General features: G+C 52.4%; 1 protein-coding gene across 1 annotated transcript; it reads right to left on the reverse strand.

Moving 5' to 3' along the window:
* Positions 1-688: 688 nt before the first annotated feature.
* Positions 689-11641, reverse strand: Xab2 (XPA binding protein 2). Its single transcript, XM_050127373.1, has 19 exons — positions 11469-11641; positions 8393-8541; positions 8028-8151; positions 7548-7745; positions 6067-6201; positions 5813-5977; positions 4842-4986; positions 4413-4564; positions 4202-4321; positions 3964-4095; positions 3743-3874; positions 3545-3658; positions 2206-2368; positions 1927-2117; positions 1660-1782; positions 1395-1566; positions 1149-1278; positions 933-1042; positions 689-828 (listed from the first exon to the last, which is right to left on the reverse strand). The coding sequence occupies exons 1-19, from the start codon at positions 11517-11519 to the stop codon at positions 767-769; spliced, it is 2568 nt and encodes an 855-aa protein (XP_049983330.1). The 5' UTR covers positions 11520-11641; the 3' UTR covers positions 689-766.
* Positions 11642-11666: the final 25 nt, after the last annotated feature.

An 11666-nucleotide genomic window follows, 5' to 3' on the forward strand; every position in this document is an offset into this window, starting at 1 on the left:
CCATATCTAAGGATCCAGTTGCCACTGTAGGTGCAGGGCTCAGGTGTAAGGCTTACTACAGCCTGGCTTCCCAGATACCGCCGAAATCATACAGCTCACCTCCTAAAGCCACCCCTGTGACTATCCCATGATCCAAACCAACAGCTGTCTCCACTGCCCCCTGCTCACATGGCAGCCTGCGTGACCTGCTCAGAACTCAAATCTGATTATGTCCCCTGATGCCAAAAGCCCCTTAATGGTCTAGAGGCAACTAATGGCTTCCTTCCCAGAGCTTAAGCAGTAAGGCCTCCACCCAGAATGTGGCCTGTACACAGGGCCTGGTTCCTGGCCTCTAGCCAGTGATTCAAGTGCCTTACTGGTAGGTTCACAGGGCCTGCTGACTACATGGGGCTCGTGGGTTTTGTCAAGTCCTGGAGCTATGACACCCACACAAGTGGGGCCAGGTGCCCCTCAGCTTGAGCCCCAAGGAGCCGTCTTACTGGGCAAGCCTGACAAGAGGCCTGGGGTGGGGCAGGGGAACTGGCCCTGCAGCGTCCAGAACTTGCTCTACAGGGTGAGGGCTGACTGTCCACTTGCCAGGGCTCCTGACTACCCCACCTCCCATCCCAGCCAATCAGGGCTCAGAGCCAGGCAGCTCTGAGGTAGCATGCCCTGAGGCACCTGGGCAGCAGGAAGGAGGCTGAGACAGTGACATACAAAGAGGGGCTGTATTACAGAGGTGGGTATGGGGGAGGGATGATGGAGAGAAAAAATAGTGTGGAGGGTGTCAGTCTTCCTTCAGGCTCCCAAATACAGCAGCTGGCACGCTCTGCTGTTCCAGTCGGACTTCTGTGGGGGAAGGTAAGGTTGAGGTGGTTACTCCTCTGGGGGTAGGATGGAGAGTGGCCCACCTCTACCCTTGTCCTTGACCCCTGGGCAGGCTGGCCACTGACCATTGGGCTCCAGGTCCATCTCATCCTCGTCCTCTTCCTCGCCCAGCTGGATCTCCTCGGGATTGGCCTGCTGAGCCAGCTCTGCCAGCTCCTCCCTGGATGCATCACTCCTAGAGTTGGGGAGGGAAGGTGGTCTCAGTGGTACTCCCTCCCCCGCAGCCTCCCCGAACACCCCTTCCCTAAGAAGGACTGGACCATGCACCCTCCTGTCCTCACCTTACAAAGAAGATCTTGCTCTGGGCCCTAGGAGGCTGGTCCCGCTCTGCCTCAGCTGCTAGCTGCTCTGCCCGCTGTTCTAGCAACTTCATGTCATCCATGCCGCTCTGCCCAGGAGCCAGGTCAGACACTGTGGGGTACAGCAGACCAGCTCAGGTTGAGGTGCCCAGGACTGACTCTGAGATGAGGAAGACACTGCCCCTTGTGGCCTGGTCATGATTAGGAAAGGGAGGTTAAGCAGCTCACCTGTGCCTGTGGCACTGCCGGACACCTTGAGCATCTGTGAGGCCATGAAGTTGACCTGAGTATTGTATGTGGCCTGCACACTCCGACGTATCCTCAGCATCTCCCTGATGGTGTCCTCATTGCCATGCCGAACCTCAAAGTCCTTCCATGTTTGCCAGAATGCCCCAGTTGTCTGTGGTGGGGTGCAGGCATGTGGGTGATCCAGGTGCTTGGTGTAGATCCCCATTGCCCACCCGTACCTTCCCGAACCCAGACCCAGCCCTACCCTGGGATCACAGATCTGGGAGCAGAAACTGTAGATGGCCCGGGCGCGGTCAATTTCACCAAGCTTGCACTCCATGTCTGCAAACCGCAGGCACATCTCCCGGGCATGCTCATCAGACAGCACCTGGCACCATGCAGTTAGAGAGAGTGGGGTGGTGGTGGTCAGTACCTGGCTTCAGGAAGGCCTTTTACCACTCTCTGCGCAGGCAGGCTTTCTGCGATCCTTCTGTCTGCCTGAACCCCAACCCCATACACTAGTGGTAGGTACCTCAATGGCCTTCTGGTAGATGCCACGAGTGTGGGTGACACCATAGATCTCAGCAGCCCGCTTGATGTAGATGTTGAACATATCATACTGCTGGGCTGGCTCCACTGCCCTGGTAGCGCGATCATACACGGCCATGGCATGACGGGCAAGGCCCCACTCCTCCTCCAGCTGTGCATACAGCAGGTATAGCGCTGCACAGGACAAGAGGGTCCAATTAGCAGTTCAAAGCTCAGCACACACCACCCACCCCAATGTCCCGTGACAGCCCAGATTTCTCACTCTTGGCATATTTGGGCGGGCAGCCATCTAGTGCCTGCTCGAAGAGGTCCCGTGCGCGTTCCAGCTTGCGGCCCCCATAGCGAGCAATGAATTTGGTCAGGTAGGTGCTCCAGATGTCTGACACGTTGGGCCATTTGAACAGTGATATGCCACGCTCGTATGCCTGTTTCCAAGGGAGATATGGAGGTGTCAGCACCCAGATGCCCTTGGTTCATGTCTTCCATAAGCCTGCGCTGGACCCCTTCTCCCTCACCAACTACAAGGAGCTAAGGTATAGGTACAACAGGGACTTTCTAAACTTCATGGATGAGGTAGCTCCTAACCTCTACAGACACAGGCACCCAATATTCTAAGAAAGGGTTCACATTCCTAGGCAGGATCGGGGACATGTGAATAAATGCAGTCTCCTACCTGTATATCTGCCTATGGCCCTCACAAACACAAACACACCCACCACTGTATCCACCTACACCCTATCACTTGAATAAAAACCAACGGGAACTGCACACATGGCGCCCACATTTATTCTATTTCACACAAGAACCTGGAGAAAGACTCAGTACCAGGCTACGGGGGAAGTGCCCACACCCCACAGCATCCATGCACCGAGGCCCCGATGCCCAGTGTTTTACCATGCAAGCATTTTATTTGAAAAAGAGGAAACAGACTTAAATGATATTAGGGTAGGCCTAACCAGTAATGACTGGTGGCTTTACAAGAGATCAAGGACCAAGATGTTGCTCAGAGGTAAGAGCCCCTGCTTCAAATTCCCAAAGTCCTGGGTCCCATACATAGCACTGCTAAAAGGAATAAAAACAGACCCACGATAGTTACTGTTGTCAGCTTACCAGGATTCTAGAGTCAGATTAACAGGATTCTAGAATAACCTAAGGACAGTTTTTAAAGTCTTACTTATGTTAACTGAGGCAGGAAGATCCATCCTAAATGTGTGTGTGTTGGGGAGTGGGGGAGGTACCATCCCATGGGCTGTGATCCTAGACTACATAAAAGGATAAACTGAGCCAATCGCCGGCATCCGCCCCTCTCTGCTTCCTGACTGCAGGTGCACTGGGAATAGCATAGGATGTTTCCATTGCCTTGCCTGCCATGATGCAATAAATCCTCTAAATGGGAGGATAAACTCTTCCTGCCTTAGCTTGCCTTTGTCCGACGTTCTGTCCCAACAAAAGCGAGAATAACTAAGCCAAGCCCCTATCCCATGGTCCTGATGTGTCTAAACACAGACGTACAGACAGTGCTAGAGAGAGGACATCTGCAGACCACGAGGAACCCCTTACTGTGCCTTGGCCTTGACTTGCAGCCTTAGTGCACGCCTCACCTTAAAGCTCTCCTCAAAGTACTTGTGCTCCTCCAGGAACATGGCATAGTTGATGACGATCTGCGGTGTGGCTATGCGCAGGTCCAAGATTCGGTCATACACGGCTTTGGTTGACTGTGGGGACAGAAATAGGTCAGGGAATGCTCCACTCTAGGGCTGGCAACCAGCTCTGCCTCACCCCTGTCCATGGCAGCTGACCTGGAAGGTGCCCAGACTTTCCTCCAAGTCGGCAAGCATGGACCACACCTTCAGCGACTTGTATACACGGTTCTGCACTGGCTCTGAACCATCAAAGTATTCAGCCCTGCGGGCAGGCAATGCTGTAGCTTTCTGTGGAGAGACAGTGGCAGAGGCAATGAGACACTGAGAGGCTGTCCTGGGCCCCAGCACCCACCCCTGGTTGGTCTTCACAGCCTTACCCGCAGCAGCTTCAAGGCCTCATCATAATTCTCATGTCGGAGCTCCAGCTCCCCACACTGGCACCACACGCTTGCCAAGTCATCCACTTGCTTGAAGTTTACCTTGGTGGCCTTCTCTAGGATGACACGGGCCTATGGTGATGGGCAGAGACTGAGTGAGACCCTGCCACTTGGCCACCCCTAAGTCCCATGGTGAAAAGACCTGTACGCAGATGCATGCATAATGTAACTCACTTACATCATCCAGTTGTCCATTATCTTCATAAAACTTGGCAAATGCAACCCACAGCGTGTGGGGCTTGCCTGTGGCCTTGAAAGGGTCCACTGTCTGCACAGCCTCTGTGTATGTGTTGATAATCTGGAAGAGGAGGAGCGGATAGGTGAGGGCCGAGTTTGGCCATGGCAGCTCTAAGAGGCAGGGCAACATGGGCTGGGGGACCATCACGCACCTCACGGGGGCGGCCCTGATGCAGGGCCACGCGCTTGTGCCACTCATGGACATGGTGTGGGTTCTGGCGCAGCAGGACACTGTTGAGGAGTAGGGGCCGCCGGCTAATGAGCTGCTCGAAGCGGGCCAGGCGCAACTCCAGGTCCACGTCATCTGGGAGTCAAACACGTTCATGAAGCTAGGAAGGTTGGAGGTGACAGCAAAGGCCCTTGGCTACCTCTGTGTCTAAGCCCAGTGTTATAGACCCTAAAGAGCCAGGCTGACCACCCTGTACCTAGCCCCAGCCCTCCTGCCATGCCTGTACACAATTATGGCTACTCCAGGATACCCTGACCTTGATGTCCACCCAGCCTCTCTGTTTGCCTGCCTGTTTCACCACAATGGCTGGAATTCAACCTTCTCCCCCCCAGTCCACTATCGCACATCGTACCCTCCTCCTCACGCCCCAGTTCAGAGGAAGTCTCCATCTTGGCTGCAATCATGCTCTCCTCGAACTGGGCGTAGCTGTCGAACACCTGGGTGAAGTCCCGCACAGTCATCACAGTGCGGACAGCCTCCTCGTACACGTCCCGAGCCTGTGGGGTTCAGACACAGGGTGAGGAAAAGAACAGAGGGGAGGCATGAGAGCCCACCCACAAGGACCCACTGCCAGCAACGAGGGTTACCAAGTGCTGAGCACAGAGTGGAGTCCCGCTGGCCTGTTCCTGCCCTGCCCTGCATGACAGCCTGGAGCTGCAGGGCCTCCTTTGTAAGCTGGGTAGCCCCCTGTGCAGCACCATCTCAAGACTTACGTGAGACACCTCAATAAAGCACTGGCTCTGAAAGAACAGGTGAGTGCCAGGCAGTGGTGGCACACACCTTTAATCCTAGTACTCATGAGGCAGGGGCAGGTGGATCTCTATGAGTTTGAGGCCAGCCTGGTCTATAAAGCGAGTTCTAGGATAGCCAGAGCTACACAGAGAAACCCTGTCCTGAAAACCAACCAACCAATCAACCAATCAATTGATCAGCGACGCTTTAGCTCCCACAGAACTCTGAGCTCAGCTTGCTGAAGCTATTTTTTTCCTAATTGCAACACTCCCTTCTGGAGGAAGGAGGAGGCTCCTAAGGCTCAGAAAATAAATGAAACTTGCAAGACTCACAAGACCCCTCCAAACAAGCTCTCAAACAGGACACTCACACTTATGAGGTCCTTGCCATGTCAAGGAGGTAAGAGAAGCAGACCCCAAGTCAGCCCGTCCTGAAGTTAGCCTCTCTCCAGGGCTCTGCACCCATCCCTACTGCTGGGGTGGAAACGTGGACTATGTGATGTGTCACACACAGCATGTGCTTCTTTCCTGGCCGTGCACTCTGAGTGTCCTCCAGAGACACCTCACAGCGGAGGCCGAGGTACCCACATACCTTCTCGAAGTGGCCACTGCGGATGTAGTAGTCAGCCAGCGAGCACCACAGCTTGCCCAGCTGGTCGGTGAAGCGGTTGAGTCCACCACGGATTATGGCATCTACATTGAGGGACTGTACCTTGTCCGGGTTCTGGGAGATAAGGTCGCAGAGCTCATGCCACAGCTGCAGGACACAGGGTGTTGGGGACATCTCAGTCTTGGTCCAGGATGGAGGACACCTCTCACCCAGCCTCCATATTCCACCAGACCCACCTGGTAGTTGGACTTGCCCGCCTTGGACACAAAGCGCTCGTCATTCACCACGGTGGCCAGGCGTTGTGCTGCCTCATCCAGCCGGTCACTGGATTTCAGGTACTCAATGTATTCCTCAGCACTCTCAGGACTGAGCTGGAGAAGACCCACACCACTGGTGAACGGGGCTGCAGGAGATGATATTTCCCAACCCCATTTACAAGTCTTTTAGCAAACAGCCAGCTCAACTCAGCCAGCCTCAGCTCTCTAGTGGTGCAGCCTGGGCTCAACAGTTCAATCTCGGACCTTGGTCATGATACCATGGGTCTAGCTTGGCTACAGCACTTCTGCTGGTCAATGTTAACTATCAACCCGCAGACTCTAGAATCACCTCAGAGATGGGTCTCTAGTTACAACATGTGTGTGAAAGATTATCTGGACTATGTTAATTTATATGAGAACGCTCACGTTCCTTATGGATGGGATCACTTCCCGGGAAAGGATGCTGTATAATGCGGACACATGGAGCAGCACACAAGCGTGCATGCATGGCTCTTTTCTGATCTTGGATGTGATGTGACTACAAGCTTCTTCTCGTCTATGCACCCCTGAACTGTGAGCCAAAGCAAACCCTTCTCCCTTACATTGATTTAGGGTGTTTTGTCACAGCCACAGGAAGAGGAATTGAGACAGTAATCTAGCCTGGGCCTTCAGCCTCAGCCCTGAGTGGTCCAGCCTTGACACCTCCCCCAGCCACCACCCTGTTCAATTACTTCTAAGCAGTCCAACTTAGACTCCGATGGTCAGGAAAGGACCTGCTTCTGTCACAAGCTGCTGCTCAAGCTGTAGCGTGCTAGGGAACTGACGACAACAATTATCAGAAGCCTGAGCACACATGCTCCGCCTGCCATGCTGCCCACTGCATGTGTCTCTTACTCTCACCTCTTCCCATGGCTGGGGTTTCCTTCTGTTTCACATAACTGGTTCATGCATGTGTCAACCAGTTAGTCTGAAAGCCCGGTGCAGGCGCTGGTGACTGCCTTATGCAAGCTCTCCCTAGCTCTCATCTCTACGCCTGCTGTGGAGCAAGTACAAGCTAAAAGCTAACTACTTAAAAACCAAACATAGTAAACCACAGAGGCAAGAAGGCTCAGTGTATAAAACATTTGCCTTGCAAACGTGAGGACTGGAGCTTCAATCCTTAGAACCCACATAAACATTGGGTAGCCATGGCAACACTGGAGCGGATCCCTGGGGCTAGAGTTCTAGCTGGTATGCTCTTGGCTCAGTAAGAGATCCTTCCTCAATATGCAGAGTAATTGAGGAAGATATCCAGGGTCAACTTTGAGCCTCTACATGCACACACACACACAAATCACAAATAAGCTGTTTCTATCCATAGGAGCCTCTTCCTGCAGCCTCTCTGTGGCATGAGGGCCCTTATCCCAGTGAGCCAAGGTTTGGAAGCCGACCTGGCAATTGGACTGTTCAGTGGTGCTTACCTTGAGGAAGCGACGGTAGCCTCTCACAGCGGTCTCAGGCAGTGGGTGGGAGCGTAGGAAGCGGAGGTACAGGGGCCAGATGCGAGAGTGCTGCGTGATGGGTAGGGCCCGGAGGGCACGATCAAAGGTGCGGCGGGTGTGTGTTACTCGTCCCTGGTCCATGAGGAACTGGCAGTAGTCTAGCCACAGACGCGGCATCTGGAAATAATGGAGAGTAATGGGCCAGGTCTGAGCCACTGGCTCCATGGCCTGCTTGCTATCCAAATCTAGGGCGTAAGGGCAGCAGGGAGACAAGGGGCCTCATCACCCCTCACTGAGCTCTGTAAATGGGCCCAGTACACCTGTGAGTTCCTCAAGTCAGTGGAACATCTGGGTGGACCTATACTGTTTTGTTGGAGCACTGCAAGGAAGGGGTAGACATCTGTTTACGTATCCCTGGGGAAACAGCTCCCACTGCATAGCCCGTCTCCAGCTCCCCACCTTGTGCATGAACACAAAGGCCCTCTCATGGCAGTTGTTGACATCTTCATAGGCAGGATCAGTCACGCAGCGATGCTTCACCTGTGCCCGGCGTGCCTTCAGATAGCGGTACCAGAGTTTGTAGCTATAGAGCGGGCAAGACAGACACAATGGCTCATGAAACCCCGAATCCTTCCTTTGCTCTGAGGAGGGGTGAGAGAGCTCACAAGGAAGGGAAAGACTGGGACAGGAGAGGTGTGACCCATGGGGGCTGTGCTTCAGGAAGGGACGACAGCAGTCACCTGGGACACACTGCCGCTTGGGCTGTGACGCATGCGGAGGGGTGGGGCTGGTGAGGTGGGTAGCACAGGAAGGGCCATTTTCACCTGCAGGGAAGCAGTTTGAGTGCCCGCTCGTACAACTGATTGAGCCGGGGTTTGGGGGCCCCCTGTTTGAACTCGATGTAGCGGAGCCAGCATTTGACGGAGAACTGATTCCTCATGATTTCTTCCTCATAGGGAAGGTCCTCCTCCTCCTGCCAGGGAAAGGGAGAAGAGGCCTGTCCTTAGTCTCGGTGGAGTCATATCCTATAATGGGTCTTAGCATCAAACTCTAGGCTTCGACTAAAATTCCATGCCCCAACAAAAGGCGGTGGAGCAAGCCTGCACTCCCATCACTTCAGAACAAAAAGGCCTCAAAGAATAAAACGAATGCGAGGTTGGTGAGAAGCCCAGTGGGAAGAGGCACCTGCCACCGAGCCTGAGATCTGAGTTTGATCCACATCGTAGGAGAGACTCAGTTCCTTAAGATGTCCTCTACTTTCCACATGCACACACACGACTTACCTCTTGCACATGCTAAGATAAAAAAAAGAAAAAGAAAAACCAAAATGTAATAGAAAGATGGCCCAGTCAGTATGTACACACATGACTCCCTGAGTTCAGATCCCCAACGCTCATGTAAATGCCAGGCACGGCAGTGTCTACCTATAATCCCAATGCGGGGCAACCAGACAGGGGTAGATCCCTGGAGCTCATTAGCCAGGCATTTAGTTAGCCAGCGAGCTTCAGGTTCAAAGAGAAGACTCTGTCTCAAAAAGATGGAGAGCAACTGAGGAATACAGCTAACATCTATTCCTGGCCAATACACATTCACACACACAAACTCAAGCACTACATACACACCATACTTAAAAACAAACAGGGCTAGAGACACAGCTCAGCAAGCAGTTAAAAGCATGTACTGCTCTTGCAGAGGACTCGAACTCAGCTCCCTGCACTCACCTCAGGCAGCTCATAACCACCTATAACTCTCGTCTCTGGCCTCTATGGACACCTGATTGACAGGCATATACCCATACAAAGATACATACACAAACATGATTTTAAAAACACATCTTTAAGCCGGGCGGTGGTGGCGCGCGCCTTTAATCCCAGCACCGGGAGGCAGAGGCAGGCGGATCTCTGTGAGTTCCAGACCAGCCTGGTCTACAAGAGCTAGTTCCAGGACAGGCTCCAAAACCACAGAGAAACCCTGTCTTGAAAAAGCAAAAACAAACAAACAAACAAACAAATAAATAAATAAATAATACATCTTTAACAAGCAAACAAACACAACACAACAAGGTCCCAGGCATGGTTTCTTCCTCTGTTGAAAGAGGATTATGAGTCACTCAGATGCTACAGCAGTAGTTCTCAGCCTGTAGGTCACATCTCCTTTGGGGGATGAAAAACCTATTCACAGGTGTCAACTAAGACCACTGGAAGACACAGATATTTACACTGTGGTTCATTACAGTAGCAAAACTACAGTTATGAAGTAGCAATGAAAATAATCTTATGGTTGGGGACACTGGGCTAGAGTGTCTGTGCAGATCTCTGACCCTCGGAGCTCAACTGCCCAAGGACACTTCTCAGCTGTTAGTGGTTAAGGAGACCCCTGCCTAAGTATCAGCTTTGGTCAGTAAATCCCACTGCCCACTCCCTGGTCCCAATTCCCCCACTCTAAAAATTCTTTGGCAATTCCATACATATATACAGTGATTTTTGGACATTTTCACCATCCATTTTCCACTCCCATGTTGTCCCCATGATCTCTAGACTTTCGTGACACTGGCGCACAGGTCCGGGCGCCAGGCCTCTACCACTGCCAACAGGTGGCATGTACTCACAACACTTCTCCCCAGACATAGGGCTTTGCTCCCTCATGCTCATACTGTCATGCCAGGCCCAGACAATGAAAGGTTAAAGATTTCCCCACCCAAGACAGGGTCTCACTATTTGCTCTGGCTGTCCTGGAACTCACTATGTAGACCGCACTGACTTCAAACTCACAGAGATCTACCTGCTTCTGCTTCCCAAGTACTCGACTCAAAAGGTATGTGCTACCACGCTTGCCTCAAATTTTTAAAGTTTTTCATTTATTTTTTTTTCTTCCAGCCTCTTCTACGGAGGCAGATACAGATGGATTTCTATGAGTTCAAGGGCAGGCTGGTCTACAGTAAGTTCCAGGCCAGTCAGAGTTACATAGTGGGATCTTATCTCCAACAAAACAAGAATACTTTTTTGTAGGTGTATACATTCATATATGCACATGTGGGAGCCGACGCTGGAAGAAGCCAGAGGTCCTCCTCAATTGCTCTCTGCCTTTTGAGACAGGGTCTCTCACTAGCATTTTATGGGTGCTAGGGTTCTGAACTGAGGGCCTATGCTTGTACAGCAAGCACTTTATCAACTGAGCCACCTCTGCAGCCCCAGGTACTTAAGTCATCTAGTCCATCAAACTTCTGGCCCTTCAGGATCTCATTACCTTGTACTTTAGCTCAACGCTACCCCAGAAATTGCAAGCTAAAGGGTTTTTATCTCCGGAGCTGGGGTACACACACATATTTGTGGGGGGATATAGATCAATTGTAGAGTGCTTGCTTAGCATGCTCAAGACCCTTGGTTAAACCCCAGAAACCCACATACCAGTTATGGCCCTTAACCCAAAACACTATAAACGCAGTTTAAATATGGAGCCTCTGTTTCAGCCACCAAAATTTCACCTTTTTAGGATCCCAGGGGCCATCCACATCACTAGTCTTTTCTTCATCCTTCAAGGTTCTTGTAGCTCCAGAAGTCAGAACTCTAACCCGGTCACTATGTCTATCAAGATCCATACCTTTTCCCTACTATATCCCCTTCCGCTCTTGACCTCCCTTCTTCCGGCCCGAGACATCAAGACCTTAACCTCAAAAGCAGCTCCTCGCTTCACTCAGGCATTGAAAGACCCGGTTCTTTATTCCCAGCCTGGTCAGTGTTTTGACATGTCGCCTTTGGCTCGTTAGGATTCCCATGAACTGGGCATACACAATCTGGATCTAACCCCCCCCACCCCCCCGATTGCCAGATTCCGAGCCGGGGAGGAATCTGGCTTCGGATCTTCCCTCACGGATCACCCTTGGCCTCGCCGCAGACTTACAAAAACAAGATCCGGCCGCTCGGGACGCGGAACCCGCGCCATCACCACCATCTTCCTGGATCCCAGGTACAGACGAGAGTCGTGCGCTGGTGGCGTCACTCACAGAAGGCCCGCCCTCTCCGGCCAGACTTTCTCTGTTGGCTGCACGTCACTTTCTCTGCAGGGCCTGCTCGGTCGAATTTTGTATCGTCAAGGCTG

This window comes from Alexandromys fortis, unplaced genomic scaffold (assembly GCF_014885135.2).
Source record: "Alexandromys fortis isolate MF-2015 unplaced genomic scaffold, M_Fortis_MF-2015_v1.1 scaffold_271, whole genome shotgun sequence".
In the NCBI taxonomy this organism is placed as follows: domain Eukaryota; kingdom Metazoa; phylum Chordata; class Mammalia; order Rodentia; family Cricetidae; genus Alexandromys; species Alexandromys fortis.

What these genes read in the sequence shown, in the direction of transcription:
- Xab2 (XM_050127373.1), bottom strand. Translation starts at nt 11,519, where the DNA reads ATGGTGGTGATGGCGCGGGTTCCGCGTCCCGAGCGGCCGGATCTTGTT. An exon ending in CTCAAACTGCTTCCCTGCAG is followed by an intron (nt 8,152 to 8,392) that starts GTGAAAATGGCC and finishes CCCGCTCTATAG; the next exon opens with CTACAAACTCTGGTACCGCT. An exon ending in CCCGCCCAAATATGCCAAGA is followed by an intron (nt 2,118 to 2,205) that starts GTGAGAAATCTG and finishes TGTCCTGTGCAG; the next exon opens with CGCTATACCTGCTGTATGCA.